Here is an 18,129-nt window from a genome sequence, read left to right on the forward strand (position 1 = left end):
ACTGCCAGTTGGAGACATAAGCGCTCAACATGTCCTCTAACGTCTGATTCATCCTCTCAGTTTGTCCGTCAGACTCAGGATGATTAGAGGACGACATACTCAACTTCGTTCGAAGGTGAGCAACCACATCTTGCCAAAATCGCCCAGTGAACTTGGTATCTCGATCACTGACAATATCCTCTAGCAGACCATACAGCTTGTAAAGTAGATCGACAAATAAAACCGCCAACTCATGGCTTTTTACTGTTGACTTTGTTAGTATAAACTTCGCTATTTTTGTGAGTCTATCGACCACTACCCAAATGGCATCATTGCTCCAACTAGTATTTGGAAAATCAACGATGAAATCCATAGAAATACTCTGCCACTTGGCGTCTGGGATTTCAAATGGATGTAGCAAGCCAGCTTTCCTAAGGCGCTCTGCCTTATTGACCTAACACTGAGTGCATCTCTTCACATAGCTCTCTATGTAAGAGCACATCCTTGGCCAATAGAAATATCGTTTGACCCAAAGTTCTCTCGATGCATGGGTACCCAACGCTAGGAATATCATGGCATTCGAACAAAATCCTTTGTCGAACCTCATCGATTTTCGGCACGCTAAACAATAGTCCACCTCTAATGGAATATTGTCGTTGTCTCGTCTCTCCAGGACGACTCACTTGGGTCTCCGGACCACCCAAGCCTATACACGAGTCATGCCCCACTTCGACCTTGTTCCATATCTTGCCAAATAGCTATCGGAACGACATAGCCCTTGGACAGAGAAATAGAAATCCGTGGAGATTTCAGCCATAGACAAGGCATTAACTTCACGAATCCGGCTAAGTGCATCAGCAACTCAATTGCTAGATCCTTTTCTGTAACGGATCTCTAACTCAAACTCTTGCATAAGTTCAACCCATCTAGCCTTCCAGCCTCTAGGATTACCCTGATCACAGACATAGCGCAAGGAGTAATGGTATGTCCATGCAACAAATATAGAGCTATACAAGTGGTGCCGCAACTTCCTCAAGGTGTGGACTACGGCGTAAAGCTCCTTCTCATATGTTGGATAACACATTTCAACGTCGAAAAGTTTCTTACTTTCAAACACAACAAGACGCCCATCCTGATACAAGCTGCACCAGTCGCATAATCGCTAACATTGTTTCAACCACAAACGGTTTGCTAGGATCCACAATATGCAACCTTGGTATAGTAGTCACCAAGTGCTTTAATGTCTTGAAGCTCTCGTCGAGACACTCATTCCACACAACAGAGGGATTATCTTTACGGTGAGGTGCTTCCCGAAATCTTCGGTTCTTTCACCCCTCCTTTTAAAAGGTGAATGAGCGGAGCAGCAACTTTAGAGTAATTCTTGATAAATTTGCGAAAGAATCATGTAAAGCCTAAAAATGACTTTATTTGGCACACATTCTTCAAAATAGACCAATTTCTCACTTAATCCACTTTTCAAGGTCAACGCGAATTCCATCGCGAGTAATGATATGACCCAAATATAGAAGCTCTTTCTTGAAGAATTCACACTTGGAAGCCTTAGCATAAAGCTTCTCAGTTGTCAGTATTTCCAGAACAACACGTATATGCGCTAAATGCTCAAACCAAGTTCGGTTGTAGATCAAGATGTCATCGAGAAATACAGCAACAAAGTTTTCTAGAAACGGCCTCAGCAGATCATTCATCATCTGTTGAAACGTAGCTGGAGCATTGGTCAAACCAAAAGGTAAGATCAATAAATTCATAGTGACCATAATGTGTATGGAAACCCGTCTTGGGAACATCTTCCAATTTGATCCGTCTGGTGATAGCCTGATCGCAGGTCTATCTTTGTATAATACAGTGCTCCATGGAGTCGATCTATCAGATCGTCCATACGCGGGAGCGGATACTTATTCTTCACAGTGAGCTTATTTAACCGCTTGTAATCCACGCAAAGGCGCGCAGAGTTATCCTTTTTTCGAGAAAGTAGCACAAATGCTCCCCACGGGGATTTACTTGGCCGAACAAAACCCTTGTCGAGATAATCTTTCAGCTGCCGCTGAATCTCATCCTCCTCGGTTTTACTAAACCGATAGGGTTGCTTTACTACCAGCCACCAACTCAATGGCATGATATACTCCTCTCGTAGACGGCAGGCCAGGAGGTAGATCATCAGAAAAAACGTCCTTGAAATCAGTCATGATTTCTCGAATCAGGTTGGATTTGTCCGAATCCCGAAGTTCAACAGAAGAATATGAAACATTTTTACGAAATTTAGTGACAGAAGCACCAAGCACTAATGAATCAAACCAAGTAGATGTACACGTTGATAAAGTCAACATCAAAAGTATCTTTGAATATTTCCAAAGCAGTAACAATTGGTATTGCAAAACCATTATTTACGGTAATCTGATAGCAAAGCAAAATAGATACATGAGGCATCCTGTTTAACAAAAACAAGAGAGTGATGTACATAGTCTATATACAATGTGTCTTGTTTATCATAAAACCATGGAATTCCTAAAATAATATATGCTCTGTCCAAGCGCATGATGTGGAAATCCAAGTTCTCTTTCTGATTAGCTAGCTTGAGCGTCAAATCTGGAACCATCTGATTCCATACATATCCTCGCCACGAGCCATCTTCACGCGATACTCTGGTCACTGTCTCGCGTCTGCAAGTGCAAGTCCTGTACCAATTTTGCATCCACAAAATTGTGTGAGCTTCCATTATCAAGGAGTACGGTCACGTCATGACCATTGATCTTCCCGGGGAAACAAAGAAGATCGTGCTTATCAAACACTTTGGTGTTGAAAGTACAATTAGTGCATGAACTATGCGCTAAGTGATGGATTTCAACTTGAATAACATCAAAGTTACTTGAGATCTCGTGAATCTGAACTGAAGGACAACTCTGCGATTTCTTCGTCTTCTTTTGAGGCAATCTTTGATTTGGTGGCCCGTCTGGCCACACCCAAGGTAGGTCCCCCTTCTTTACTGCATTAGCAACCACAGCATTCCTGGCTTTCTTCTTATGCAGAGAAAACCTCGACAATGACTTTGACTTGGACCTTTTCAGGAATCAAAGTCGCTTCCTCGAAGTGCCCTCGCCGGATTGGTGGTCTGAACTTCTTTTCTTCTCATAGTTCGCCCCATTTGTTCAATGGAACATCCTGGCCTTTGCCACCGCATCCTCGAGGTCAGTCGAGGCTTTGTCTTTGAATAAGGCCCAACCGTAGTCCTCATGTAATCCCAACGGGTACATGTGCACAGTATGAGTAGAGTCCAGCTTGCAAAAGGTGAGCGCTTCCTTGAGAGCTATCGTGTATTTATCGAAAGACAGAGACTGAGTCTTCATCGAAAGACTCCGTAATTTTGCGTAAGCTTTCAAAGGATTCATAATGGTGTTATCCTTATTCAATTTCACATAAAAGTCAGCCCACGTCGTAGGCTTGTCTGTCATGACGCGCCACCAAGTAAGCGCCTAACTATGCAGATAAAGAAGAATCACCTGAATCCTCCGTTCATCTTGCTTCCCATGGAGATTAAAATATGTGGTCCACTGGTGCAGCCAATTATTTACGACCAGTTCCATACATTCCTTCTCTTCCCTTGAGCAATTTGTGGTTTTGAATGGAATCGTGGCAATAGGACCACCCTGTGAGCGCCCAAAAGCAGCAATCTACGTCCGCAATTGTTGAAGATGAGTATCGTTTTCGAAAATACGCACAGTCGTCGATTGAGCCGTATTTTCCAAAGCAGTAAGCCGAGCATAAGACCCTTGCACGGCCCCTTCAAGAGAAGTCAAGCAATGTTCGTTTGAACATTCGCTTTTCCCAGAGCGGAAATACGTTGGTCGAGGCTCTGGAAAGTGTTTGTGACCCATGTGTAAAGACCATGCATGAACGGGATTTGAATGTTACTTGGTGCGTCGTCACACTGTGCATTTGAGCTAGAGGAATCCATGGCAAAATCTGGTGAAAAACAGGGAATTTCACGCGAAATGGGCCTTTTCTGCACTTTTTGGTCGCGAAGAGTCGAACTCTGAGAGCTCTACACGTCGGTGTGACCGTCTGGAGGCAAGCAGGTGATGGCAAGAGAGTATGAGCACGAGCAGATGGGAGAGAGGACACTCGAGAGAGAAGCAAGAGGCTTAAAAGTGAATTTCTTGCAAACTTTTAAGGTCTCTGAAAGTGACTTTTTCATTAATGTGCAGGTTTCAGACTTTGGCTATAAAAAAAAAAAACAAATGTAATGGCCACATGAAAAACTTTTAAAAGAGGGACTCTTTTCTAAAAAAATCAACGAAAGAAAGTGGGTAGTGTAAGAAAAATCTCCAACACAAGGCTCTAACATGAGAAATGGATGAAGGCAGTGATGCATGGAGGGAGAGAGAAAACGATATGGGCGTGTGCCAGCTTGTGCCTGGCACGCAGAAAAAAGCCACGCTGGCTCCAACTTTCCTTCTAGGTCTGAGTTTTTTTTCCTGTTTGATTCTTTCCCTGCGCAAGAGCTCACGCTACAGAAGGAGGTAGCTCTCTCTCTCTCTCTCTCTCTCTCTCTCTCTCTCTCTCTCTCTCTCTCTCTCTGCGCTTCGCACAGAGAAAAAGGAGGTTACAGAGAAAGATTAAAGAAGATACTATATGCTGAATTTTAGTCTAAAATCAGTAATTTAATGAGAAATTCACTGATTTTCATCAAAAATCAGCAAATTCAATAAAAAGCTTGCAATTTTCAGCATTTCCTCTTGTTGGCTTGCTGATTTTTATCAAAAATCAGTGATAGAGCAATAATTTTCACCGGCACACATGCTTATAAGAAGTAAAATAAACAATTTCAACAATTAGTCATTAAAATTACTCAAAATTGAGGTTATCAGACTCGAACCGATCCATAGGTGTGCACGTGGTCCTTCCTGCTGCCAAGCCGGCTCTGATGCCATGAAACGAACACACGGAGAGGCTCTCCCGACTACACGGACCGCCTTCAGACACGCGTCAGACAAACCACCTGACCATAGCCACCATCCGGTAGCACCCCCATGTTGGGGCCAACGTCCGAGGACGTAAGCATGCACCTGTAAGACCGAGCGTCCCATACCACCCGGCATCACCTCCTCGAGGTGACCTCCCGCACTCCTAGCCTCACGGGCTAACCACTAGCACTCTGCCAATGGGGATCAATAACTACAAACGAAGCCTTGGCCTTCCTTTTATAATAATGGCCAGCCACATTGGCCAGGTTCACACTACAGAGATCCCCTCTCCTATAAGCGGGACATAACAACATCTCCCCTTCAGCGGAAGATGTCACACTACAGAGATCATTTCCCTACCATACTCGAGGATGGGTTCATACAGTGACCACAATATATGGACACCTACACACCACACAGGCTAGAGATAGAGGTGGGGCGAGCTCGTGACATTCCCAGGGAGGAGATAGTCTGTCGCGTATGCAGAGAGGAGGTGGAGAGCAAGGAGCATTTTGTTTGCGGATGCAGAGCCTATGATGATATTAGAGGCAGATACAAGTCATTATTCAAAGGGAAACCTACCCTCTGCGAGATCATGCACTCTCGAGATCAGAGACAGTTGGGGCGCTACCTGCTAGAGATACACTTTTGCAACCATATACACAGACAAAGGCGGGGGGGATACAATCACAACTTACAGAATTTTTCCCGAGGACAACACCTCCCTCTCTCACCGATCCACCGAGGGGGGTGACTCTCGAGCAGGCTGAGATGAGCCGGGCCAGACGACGTTCGCGTGTCACAAATGCCGGGCCCCATGACTCCACCACAAACAGATCGAGGAGATCCAGAATCGCAAGCGCCGAGCTGCTGAGGAGAGACGAGCCCAGATGATGGCTCACCCAGTTGCATTCATTCGAGCAACCCTTGCTCTCAATCCTCCCATGTACCGCATTCTACACCCCCCTATTAACACAGGATGGAGCTACCTAGCTTGACGCATCTACATGGTTATACTACCTTAAGCATATAGACATGCACACATCCCTAGTACTAGAGCTCCATCCACGCCCCCCACCCCCCATAGGTCCGATCATACACCAAGGTTTTCTCTTTACTTTGTATCAGTTGGATTGTTTTGTCTTTTTTGATAGATGGAAAACATACCCACATGTATACTTGATTTGTCTCATTTCGGCCTCACATAGATCTCTCTCTCTTTCTTTCTTTCTCTCTCTCTCTCTACCGCTCTCTTTCATCCCCTCTCTTCAGGGAAAGTAAAAGGAACCATAATTCAAGCTAAAAGCAATCACTAACGCAAGGAAATCAAGTAAAAGATTTGTGGAAGTGTAAAACCTAGATCTTCACCACTTCAATTCCGCTGCACCGGACAGCAGGAGATGGGAGGACCGCTTTACTGCAAGCCTGCTTTGGTCTTGGGAGCAGCTACAGGGTGGCCTTGAGCAGCACTAGTTGCACATCGAGCTACTGCAGTCAGCGGGAATTGGTTGGCTCACAGCGCCTCGCCTCTTGACAGTATGTGCCCTCTCTGCCCACCGGCTTGAGACTCAGCCTCACTGTCTATGGAATTGCTCCATGGCATAGCAGGTTTGGCTTTGGATTCTTCGGCTGATGCAACTGCACTCTCTACAGCCATCCAATACACTTAAGGTGTTTGGTCACACTCACAGGCCCAGCACTTCGTTTTGAGATGGCTGCAATCAACAGGATGATTGTGATCTAGGAGGGCCGGCCTACACTCCAGCCAACCACAGAGTTAGTCGCTCAGGAGTGGAGCAGAGATAGAGAGTGGTGTTGGGAGCTCATCTGCAGCCTGACACTATGGTTCATCTAGCGAGCCCGTTGTTTCCGCATTTTCAAGGCTCAACCCGTCCCACTAGCAAAGACTGTCTATGACATTTGGCTAAAGCTGATCCACACACTTCATGGCCAGTTTGAGAGACTCCAGGGCAGCTCCGACCGCATGCGAGCGTGCCACAAGGCCTTCTTGCGACTTTGGCGCCCAAGGCCCTTCTTCACCATTTTTCATGGCACGCCTAGATGGCAGTACCGGCCACCAGTGTGGTTGTTTCCTTCTCCCATTTCCTGATTTAGCCACCATTGTACAAATCTTGTCTTTTCATTGGGAGAGTCTCCCCACATGTTGATGTAGCCCTCTCTAGCAGGGGCAAATTGTAGCCCATTGGGCAGTTTTCTTAACTAATGGAAGGATCGTTTTCTTGGGGGAAAAAAAGTGCGTGCAAGGTGAGTAATTTGGCAAAACAAGCTTGATATTATACATTTGAATGAAAGGCTTACTGTTCCCAAGGTAAGTAAACTTTTGTTAATGTATGCTCCTTCTTTGCGTCTCAATCCTGTTGTTTCTGTCTTGGAGCTCTCCGAACCAGCTAAATCAATAAGATTCTGTCAATGGTTAACAGAAGGATAAGTAGTAAGTGGTAATTTCAATGTGCAGCAGTACACAGACCTGCCAATGATGAAAGAGCCCAGAAAATCACTACAAGACAAACAAATTGAAAGTGCTGAAGACTGACCAGCTGTGAAAGAGTGACTTCTTCATTGTTGTCATCTTCTCCAGAACTGCTCTCAATTGTCTAAAAATTTGGAAAACAACATTCAATCTTCTTCCATGACGTTTTGGGCCATTAGGCATATTTGATCTACTTTGGCTTCAACTTAGAAAAAACGAACACAGCGAGTATAATTTTCCTACTTGCCTACCAAGGTAAAGATTGTATGGCTACGACTGCTCAAGAGGTTGAAGTTGTTCGAGCCAACATGCCGATGCTCTACATGAATAAAAGATCCACATTCCAACACAATAAGGAGTTCACCATTAGAAGTAAGAAAACAGGCAGAGAGGATAACTCTGAAGCAAGGTTGGAAATTTACGCTTATAATATTAAAGTAAACAACCAACAAATCTAAAACTAAAGGTCACTAGTTTCAAACTAATTTTGAGAAATGGATTTGACTCAGCTCAATTTGAATTCAAATCCTTAAAAAGAAAAACGCTTAAAAGAATATTACCTTCACCTGTTGCAATCAGAGAAAGACAATGAGCCGGAGAAAGAACAACCTCCTCTTTAAGCCCCTCAACATAAGCACCCTGACGACGCAATTATGGACTTAAATCAATGCAGCTGAAGCATAGAGTCCATTATTTTTTCAAAGAAAGACATTAATACACCCAGATGTCCACAAGGTTGTGGGTGTCAGCCCTTCCAAACATTAGCAATGAAATTTGGTCAGCAGGCAAGGCCACTAAACATTGGGAACACCCACACCAAACATGAGGCATTTTCCATGGAAACCATTAATTAGCCATGCAATGAATAGGAGCCATATTCACAAAAGCAACAACCCCCTCCGAGTGTTTAGGGGCAAGGACCCATGGCAATGCAACCAAATAACAAAAGACTGGCATCCCTGGAGTAAAGAGAATTTGAACCCACAAGCAGGTTATTGTGATGTACAAGCCTTCTCATTACACCAACTCTTTGGGAACTAAAAGAAAGAAGTAATGTGATACTTTACAAAAGCTCATCCGAGAAGTCACCAGAGCTACACCAACCTGTGCATCTTCCCTTATTCTCAAGTTTTGGCCACCAGGGTCCAATAAGTCATTAATAACCTGAAAATCCAAAGAAAACAGTCTTGTCTACAGAAAGCACAATTTTGATGATGAGGAAAACGAGATCAAGAAGATGAAGCAACTAGAGTCCCCACCTCATTGTAAATTTCCAAATAAGAAACTCGAAGGAGGAATTCCCGCTCTGGTGTCTGTTTAATGAATAGAGGGCTGTAATCAGCCACACTTGTAATTAAGGTTAAGTCAGAAGGCAAGGCTGATAACAACTGACAAGATTGAAGAAAAATGAACACCTCTTGGATGACACTGAAAACATTTTCTATAGCCAGAGGAATGATTCCATGTGCAGATTGATCACCCTGCAAACAAGAACACCACACAAGCATTATAAACCAGCAATGTACATTGCTCCACCTCTGGATACTGTCATAGCATTTGGAGTAATTGTTCAAATGTTCTTTCAAACTGGAGCATACGTGCATGGTGTGTGTTTTCCCACTGCTGGTAACGCCATATGCAAAGACAGTACCTGTTAAATACCACGAGCTCATTCAAAAAATTCCCTATTAGTTTCTTGTAAAGTTGAGACTGTATCACATTACAAGTGACATGCACACCATCACCATGCCAATCCATTAGGTCTCACCATTGACACCCTCCATTGCACCTTTGACTATATGCTGAGCAGCTACTTCATACACATGCCTAGTAGTGGTTGTAGGACCAAACACTCGATCTGGAAATTAAACATTTACAAGCAGTAAATTATCCAGATGAAGAAAGTGCAATGCCAGCTTACAGTTGAAAAAATACCAATTATGTAGAGATAAGTACAAACAAATCTTATTTTTTAAGTTCACCGTAGATGTATTGGGTCCTTTAGAAAAAGAGAGAATTTATAACTAAGTTGATTCTTTAAACATTGCCATAGAAAACGCATTCTTTATCTTTGCCCTGTGCCTGTGGATTTTTTTGCCTAGTCATTTGTATCTTGATGATGGCCACACTAACACGACATGGCTGCTTGTGTCAACCAGTTAAACATTTCAATTTTGGGTGTAGCTGACTGTCACGGCCTTCCAATAACTTGACCAAATTGCCACTGTATATTAATCAGCAATCAAACAAATAGTGTGATTTGGCTAGATAGTTCTTCACTTTCAATATATTCTAATTTAACAGAGTCCCACTTTTGCTACTGTGTGCAATGTCACAAAAATTACTTGTTTGAAAAGGGCCCCATAGATAAATCTAAGCGGGCCAAATGGCTCAGTTTGATGTACACTGGTCCACTCTTAGTTATTTTCACAAAGTTTACCAATTATTTTTGTAAACACAATTTCAAGCCTAAAAATGCTACTAAATGCTCAAATGGATTGACAAATTACAAACCAAAAGCATAGGCAGTGGCTGAACATAGAGTACTCCTCACTAAAGAATCGCCGTCTGAAACCCAGGCCAACTTATCACCTCTTTGAATCTCCTTCAAACTGCACCAAGAAATGAGTAAAAGATGTCATGAAACATAAAACTGAATATTTCAAGGCAGCAAATGAAGTAAAATATCATAAGATGGATTTGATCAACAAGAAGTCCAAAGCATGCTTCAGCCTTTTTTTTTGAAAGGACAAAGAGATCCTTCCATTAGATACGAGAAAAGAAAGGAAGCCCCATGGGGCTACAAATCACTCCTATGAGGAGCCAAGAAAAACAGAAAAAGCAAAGGAAGAATCTCCCTCGCTACTAGTGTGTACAACGGCTAAGCGTGAAGGGCTATATCATACAATGGGCGAGGGAAAGAGGCCTGTAGTGTCAGTGAAGAGCACCCGCCTAGGAGTAAAGAGGGCCTCGGCTCCAGCATATAGCTCGAGGTTGAAGCGGTGAAAGTAGAGGAAATCCTAGATCTTGAGACACAAGAAGAAGTGGAAGCAAACGATAGCAATTCTATGGATGCAGATACAACATGGGAAACTGATTCATCCCACTCAAGGTATGAGGAATTTGCTCTCTTGCATGTGGATAAAGACATGAAAGATGTATTGGAAGGGAAGGAGGGAATGCAAGCCGAGTGCCCCTCAAAAACTCGGCATCTAGCTCTCAAATGAACCACTAAGGGAGACTGCTGAGAAGCTCCCATCTCACCTCTCTCGAGAGTCCAAAGTACTACAGTGAAGTCCCGTGAGGGGTACTGTCTAGGCTGCCCCCCGATGAAGTAAATGTCTTGGCTGACTGGCTCATAGGATAGCTGGGCTAGGAGAAGTCAACCAAGCTGCTGCTCCCCAGGTGTAAATCTCCTCCGGTGTGAGAGGAGCCAAGAGGCGTAGAATCCTCAGCTATATCTGTTGTGCCTAGGGGCGATCCCATAAACAGTGCCACTGTGCCTCTAGATGATGTCCACAGAAAATGCAGGCGGGAGGGAGGCCACTGTAGACTAACCAGCTGCCCACTGCAAATCCCCTGTGAGCAACCAGCCATTGAAAAGTAGATATCCTGCAAGCCTTGTCAATTGGCCCACAGTCTAGTCCAGAAATCCTCCAAGAAATCCTAGGAGAGTCCCTGGCATCACCGGTGCTCTGCTGCTGCTGGAATAGCTATCCTCCTCGAGACAGGATGTGTCGTCCCAGTCTGACTGTGTACTGGAAGAAAGAAATGCTCAAAAGGATCATGCCGAAAGCCACTCACCAGGATTCCAATGTAGTTGTGCTAGAGGGCGAGCTCCAGACCCACAAGCGCCAATCCAAGTCAACATCCACTGGGTCTGGATCGATGTGCCGCACCCAAGAAGTAGCTGCATCACCCGAATCCACTGAAAGATGCATCTAGCAACAAGAGGAGACGAAGACTCCACCCTTTGAAGCCTGCCCTCGTCCTGAACCTCAAAGTATGGACATCGGCCCTCCTCTATGCATGCTTTGACTGCAATCAGAATCTCTAACTGAGTAAAAGCGCCCATCCAGCTCAGAGCCTCATGCTCAAAAGGTGTCTGCCACTCCTCAGTGAGTGCCCCCTAGATAGCCTCTCGCATGGTCTGTCCACCTCGGAACTGGCACAATCTCTCAAGCTGAACATCCCTTGGGAAACTTCAAAATGCTGCCACTCTCCAAAACTGCATGCTGGGCCAGCAGCCATGGAGCCCCATGACAAACACGGACATGTGCCCAAACGTATGACTGTGCTCTGTGTGCACCGCAGGGTTTGAGATAAGTGGCTGTCTCACCCACTTCTCATCACAAGTGGACTGGCTCTGAGAGAGGCCAGGCTTGTAAGCTACTCCGTGCAAACTGGTCCTTTCATCCTTTGCTCAATCCTATCCTCCTCATCTCTGTGAAAATCCATCTAGTCTCGAGAGCCCAAGCGGCACCTGCCAGGGGAACTCTGGCAATCCTATGAAAAAGCAGCTCTTTTCACTGCTCAGCGTCGGGGAGGAGTCCACCAACAATAAGCTTCACCAGTAGTGCTCTACACCGATGAACTGGATCAAGGATGCCTAATCCCCCCTTTTGCCAAAGGGAGGGTGATCACTGTGCAAGCCACCTTGGCCCGGGATGGCTGACAATCCCACCCAGTTCGTTCCTAATCAGCCATTGAACCTAGCTAATGCAAGAACTAGAAAAGATCCAAACGAGGAAATGTACCACATAGTCGCCAAGAGAACTTGATTTTTCACCACTACCCTCCCAGCTGGAGCGAGACGCATTGAGCTCCATAATAAAAGCTTCTTCCAAATGCTCAAAAGAAGCGGGGCAGTCTGCTGTTCAGGTGACAAATCAAGCCCTATCTGGCCTCTTGGCTATGCAAGTACAAACCAGTGTCGTCAGCAAACTCAGAATCAAAGGGATCCTCTCCCCGACTAAACCCTGCAACTCAACCTCCTCAGCTGTCAAGTACATGCTAAAGGCCTCTGCAAAAAAAAGAAAAAGGAAAGGTGCGAGGGGACAGCCCTGTTGCACTGATCTAGTCAGCTCAAAACTCAGCCCACAGCCTCCTGCCATCAAAACCTAGCTTCAAGCTGTGGAATAAGGAGCAACAACGCCTTGAATCCAACCAGCCTCAAAGCCTGTACGTAGCATGGTCCCCTCAAGTAAACTCCAGTCTACCCGCTCGCAGGCCTTCTCGAAATCGAGAAGGAGAACCACCAAATCCTCCACTAGGAGCCGAGCCAGAGCAGTGGCTTCCCAAAAGGTGAAAATATTGTCAAGGATACTACGTTCCTTAACAAATCCAATCTGTGTAGCATGAATCAGATCCCCAAGGCTTGGATCCTCAAACTCAAAGCCTTGGCTAAGACTTTGTACACTGTGTTGAGGATCATGATAGGCCTCTACTGCAGAGTATCATCTAACACACCTTCCCCCTTGGGGCTAAGAAAAATCAGCCCCTTCAACAAGCGTTGAGGCATCGCACCATTGTCCAAAACATGCTAGAAGCCCTTGCGGAGGCCCGGCCCCAAGATATCCCAATCTATACTATTAAAAAAGGGGGAGGGATTCCGGCTCCCCCCCGACATATGGCAACAGCTCCTTGATCCAGCGCGTGTGCCCTGCAGCTCCCCGGCCACAAAGGCGACATAGCACGACACATAGAAAGAAAGAAAGAAAGAAAGCTTTTTAACGTCTATGTGAGGCCAAAGTCGGCCTTTGAGACAAATCAAGTATACATGTGTGCATGTCCTCTGCCTATCGGAAAAGAGAAAATAGTTCAGACTGGTACAAAATAAAAGAGAGAAGGATGTTTGGTGGGTGATGAAATCTATGGGGATGGGTGGAGCTCTAGTACTAGGGATATGTGCATGTCTATATGCTAAGGGTAGTACAACCATGCAAATGCATCAATCTAGCTAGCTCCATCCTGTGGGGGTGTAAAATGTAGTACATGGGAGGGTCGGGAGCAAGGGCTGCCTTGATGAACGCCTATGGGTGAGCCATCATTTGGGCTTGTCTCTCCTCAACAGCTCGATGTGCTCGAGTCCGGATCTCCTCGATCTGTCTGCGGTGGAGTCGTGGGGCTTGGCCTCTGCTAGCCCGCGGGTGTCGTCGGGCCCGGCTCGCCTCAGCATGCTGAAGGGTCACTCCCCTCGATGGGTCTAGGAGTGGAAGGGGTGTAGCTCTCTAAAAGAAATCTGTAAGCTGTGACCGTCTCCCCCCGCCCCCTCAAAGGGTCTCTTTAGGTGACTGCAGAAGTGTGTCCTTGTGCCTCTCTATCTCTAGAAAGTAGCGCCCCAACTGTCTCTAATCTCGAGAGTGCATGATATCTCAAAAGGTAGGCTGCCCTCTGAATAGGGGCTCGTATCGGCCTGTGATATCCGCATAAGCTCTGCACCTACAAACAAAATGCTCCTCGCTCTCCACTTCCTCTGTGCATACTCTACACACTCTCTCCTCCATGGGAATGCCATGAGCTCGCTGCACCTCGTCTCTAGTCTGTGTGATGAAACTCTGAGCTGACCAATTGCCACCCGTGAGTTGTGTGGCATGTAGGTGTCCATGTAGCGTGGTCGTTGTATGAACCCGTCCTTCAGTACAGTAAGAAAATGGTCTCTGTAGTGTGACATCTTCCGCCAGAGGGGCAATGTGATCCAAGTCTGTTTGATATAGAGCTGCAAAAGATCCTGTAGGATCAGTATGTTTCTCTCACTACGTGAGAGATGAAGCTGGGAGGAGTCGGGGTCATACTAGGAAGGTGGCAAACTCTTTAGGTCAAGGCCGTGTGCTCCGAACCATGCTCTAATCTGTGTGTACCATGCTCTGTCGTATCCAGCCTCTGATATCTATATAGCTGATTCAAATGCTTGTGTGAGTCTGTCGGCCGGGAGCTCTCTCACTCTCTCGATGAAGCAGACTGTCTGGAAGAGTGCCTCTACTACCATGGAGGGGTGGCAAGCTCTACCTTGATGATATCCGGCGGCACTGTGTCCTTGCGTCGAAACAGGCGAGAAATCATATAGATCTGTGGTCTCTCAATCCATGCCCATTGGATATCTGTCAATCCGGGTGCCCACACTACTCATGCCGCTACATCAAGGTTGGAGTGACTAATGTGTCGAATAGCCACCCCTTCGTGCGGGGCTCCTGAAAGTGTGCCTGATGGCATCTCTGCTCTAGCATGGCAGTGTTGCATATCCTCTGGTGAGTCTGTGAGTGGCGGCTTGTGCCATGGAGAAAGGCCCCTGTCTGCTGGTGAATGTGACTACCAAGTAGATGTAGGAGGTGACCACCTCTACTGGTCCTCTTGCTGCTGTAAATGTGGCTTCTCGTCGATCTGTTTTGGAGGTGTGGAAGATTATGACCTTGGTTTTCCCAAGATTTGCTATGAGTCCCCTGTCTGTAAAAACTCATCCAAAGCTCTCGAATGGCTATGTAGCCCTCTGGTGACTCTGAAATCAGTACAATGTCCTCAGCATATAGCATAATGTGGATTGTGGTACCTGCTAGGTCTGCTCCTACCCCTCCCGCTCATAGGATGTAGTCGGAGATATCGTCGACATAGAGTCCGAAGAGGGTTGGGGAGAGGGGGCATCCTTGCTTAACACCAATGGTGCTAGCAATAGACTCTGACATATTGCCTGGGCAGCGAACTCTACCAGTCACTCTGACATATTGCCTGGGCAGCGAACTCTACCAGTCACTCTCTCATAGAGAGCGTAAATGGCCGATATCGTATCCCCAAACTCTGGAGTCGTCGAAATAACCTCATAATTTCTTTTCAAAAACCTCACTTTGGGGGGTATTTTCAAACGCCCTTTGAGGGCTATTCTCAACATTCCTTTGGGGCAAGTTTAGGGGCACCTTTGGGGGCCTCTAAAGCCTACAAGAGGAGGGCTTAAGCCTTGGCCTCCTCAAGCTTCAAGTCCAAGCATCCAACTCTCTCTCGAGTCTCGTCAAGTGCCTAGTGTCAAGTGCTTGATCAAGCCTCGGTGCCCTCTTTAGTCTCTACACTCTCATTGCCCCAAGCCTCAATCCTCAAGCTCCCTCTCTACTCTCTCGCTGCTCAAAGCCTCAAGCTCCTTTTCTACTTGAATTCACAATAAATATTTTACTGGCGTATTTGGCCATTATGAGTCATGTTTCTCGACTATTTTGGTGCAATTCAATGCTCAAAGTTTTGTTAGCTCTAAGTGACATACATCTAGCTCAAAAGATTTGAAAAAAATGATTTTTATTTTTGCCATTCTATGCACCCACCCTGTTCCCTAACTTTTGACGTCCTGACCCCGACCCCAACCGCCAATCCATGTTTCTATGTATACAAGGAGGAGTTACATCCTATTATACAAATAGTACGACGGGATAAGCATGCTCAATGTATGGGGATTAGAGTTCAGATAGAGGACTGTCATCCTTGTTACTTTCAGATGACTGTCGTCCTCTTTATGTTGTCATATGCTTTTTTCCGCCTTCTACCTTTGAATATGCTAGCCTAAATGGGCAATCGGCATATGTGATCATGGAAAATGATTATGGCGTTCTCGAGAATGGGAGATATCATGTTGGTTGGGGAATTTAATGCAAGGACAACCTCTTGTCAAGTTTCCTTCTTTTATACATCAGCAGATGATTTTTGTGAGTATGACTATGCAGATGTTGGAATCAAGAGTTTTTTGGATGATACATGTAGATGCACAAAGTACTGTAAATATCTCCCAGAAACTACTATGATGCAAGACTAAGCAGAACCAATTGCACGACACATTGCAAAAAGACCCTCCACATAGACCAGACCAATACACCAGTATGGCACTGCAGCACACCCAGATCCAAACCAGGACCACACCAAAGATACAAGGGGGGTGGAGAGCTCAAGGTGCATGGTAAAGTGCAGTTAGCTGTAAACGGACACTAGACAAGCTAGGTAGATGAGACTGATCCCCATTGTCCAATAGTCCTGGATATAACCATACAAAATATATACTTGGGTTGTCTAGCTGGCTGAACCACAGCTACCAAATACCCAGAAGCTCGGGTGTAAGGTATACACCTTCGTCCACACTGCTGCAATTGGTACACCTTGATCCACAGGGTGTCGTAGTTAGAGCGACTTCCATCTACCAACTGCAAGATCACTGTAGCTGGCTACAATAGTCAAAAAAGTAATGGCCACAAGGCACTTGGAAAGTTTCGTACCAAGTTTGTCCTAGCCAAATGACTATGTACATTAAGTAGTGTTGAAGAGATGCATAACTTTAACAACCCCTCTACATCTCACAGTGAATGTATTTGATAATACACTCAGAGCAAAAGCTACCATAAACACTTTAGGACTGTGCAACTACTGGATACACTCTAAGAATGCAGCAGTTGACCAGTGTCAAAGAGAACTCATTCTACACATGAGCACAATCTGGTAAAGATGGTGCACTAAAAATGGCAACAAAATCCACAGGCCATCACCGTGAGAAGGTTAAGAGCTTTAAGATGGGGAACATAACGTGACTTCGTAATCTTATATGATCTCTAGATCCCAATAGCAAAGCCAGCCGAAGAAAAAATCATAGATACATAGAGATAACAGAAGTAATCCAAACACTTTGCCTACAAGTAAGAAGCCATCAGAAAGCTTCTTCCCTGGTTCACTTCTAACCCAATTGGTTAACTAGAAAAAAGACGGACAAATGTAGCCATGCTTCTAACCCTTTGAAAATTTGTTGGTGTATGCTTCCGAGACTGCCATGGCATGTGAGTGCAAGCTCATGTCGATCTTGACATCTCAAAACGTTCACCAAAGAAGAGAAGCCAGGATAGAGGCAATTCAAGGTTCTTCAAGTCTAAATGCGACAGGAATCAAACAATCCCTCGCTAGAGTCACACACATTGTTTCAGTTCTACCCATGCACTGACCTTAGAAAGAGAGGGAATGGCCAAAAAAGCAATTCCGAATGTTTTTGTGCTTGAGACACTCGCAGATGGTGAGATATGGATCTTTTTCTTGGCCTTTTCTAACTTGTTGTTCTTCTCCTCTCAGTAGCCAATGCAGACATGGTGAGTAAAAAGTTTCCGTGAACATTAACAACAGTATTCTGACATGCAAGGAGAGTATATTGTTGCACATTCAAGAGGAGGTTCTCTCCTTGGAGACATTCTTGTGCATATTACATCATCGTGTTTTTGATGCGTAATTGAGACATCAAGGTGCACTTCTACAAAATGTCGTTGGGTCGAACATGAATCTCCCAAAAAGAAACAACAACATAGATCCACATTTGTGAATAGGATAACCTGAGGGGTCTGAACCGAACAGTTACGGTAACATTCTCCTTGCTCCCGGAGGTGAGGGTGTCCGCGAGCTCAGAGGTTGTCGAGCCAGCTGAAACATTGGAACATGCTTGAGGCTTGGAAGATGTCAGTGGAGAAGCTTCTGTTAGTTCTATCCCAGATGAAGATGATCGACCTGAAAGAGATGAGGTCCTCGAGAGTGCGTTGGAGCGGAAAGATGCCCCTGGCGACAATGTTGAGATGGCCAATAGCTTCCCATTGCTCTGAGAGCCGATATTCAATGAATGGTGCTTGCGGAATGGGAAAGAGCGAGTTCGCTCTGGACTTGGACGACATCACATTTTGAGCA

At 45.4% G+C, this 18,129-nt stretch overlaps 1 protein-coding gene across 4 annotated transcripts in view; it reads right to left on the reverse strand.

Annotated features, from left to right (window-relative positions):
- LOC147417257 (kinesin-like protein KIN-7E, chloroplastic) overlaps window positions 1-18,097 on the reverse strand; it is a 54,881-nt gene extending 36,784 nt beyond the window's left edge. The window contains exons 1-12 of one of the 4 annotated variants that reach the window (XM_086507757.1): window positions 17,956-18,097; window positions 17,784-17,871; window positions 9,964-10,061; window positions 9,218-9,307; window positions 9,048-9,100; window positions 8,865-8,930; window positions 8,709-8,762; window positions 8,554-8,613; window positions 8,010-8,088; window positions 7,701-7,768; window positions 7,514-7,573; window positions 7,278-7,382 (exon numbers count right to left, since the gene is read on the reverse strand). In XM_086507757.1, coding sequence (XP_086363883.1) covers window positions 7,278-7,382; window positions 7,514-7,573; window positions 7,701-7,768; window positions 8,010-8,088; window positions 8,554-8,613; window positions 8,709-8,762; window positions 8,865-8,930; window positions 9,048-9,100; window positions 9,218-9,233 — 561 coding nt within the window. In that variant the 5' untranslated portion in view covers window positions 9,234-9,307; window positions 9,964-10,061; window positions 17,784-17,871; window positions 17,956-18,097. Of the gene's footprint in view, window positions 1-7,277; window positions 7,383-7,513; window positions 7,574-7,700; window positions 7,769-8,009; window positions 8,089-8,553; window positions 8,614-8,708; window positions 8,782-8,864; window positions 8,931-9,047; window positions 9,101-9,217; window positions 9,308-9,963; window positions 10,062-17,783 lie in introns of those variants that run through there. The other 3 variants (XM_086507760.1, XM_086507759.1, XM_086507758.1) reach the window with 3 other exon arrangements.
- Between the last annotated feature and the right edge of the window lie 32 nt (window positions 18,098-18,129).

Source organism: Adiantum capillus-veneris, unplaced genomic scaffold, assembly GCF_014529385.1.
Source record: "Adiantum capillus-veneris isolate H3 unplaced genomic scaffold, ASM1452938v2 Hic_scaffold_298, whole genome shotgun sequence".
Classification (NCBI taxonomy): Eukaryota; Viridiplantae; Streptophyta; class Polypodiopsida; order Polypodiales; family Pteridaceae; genus Adiantum; species Adiantum capillus-veneris.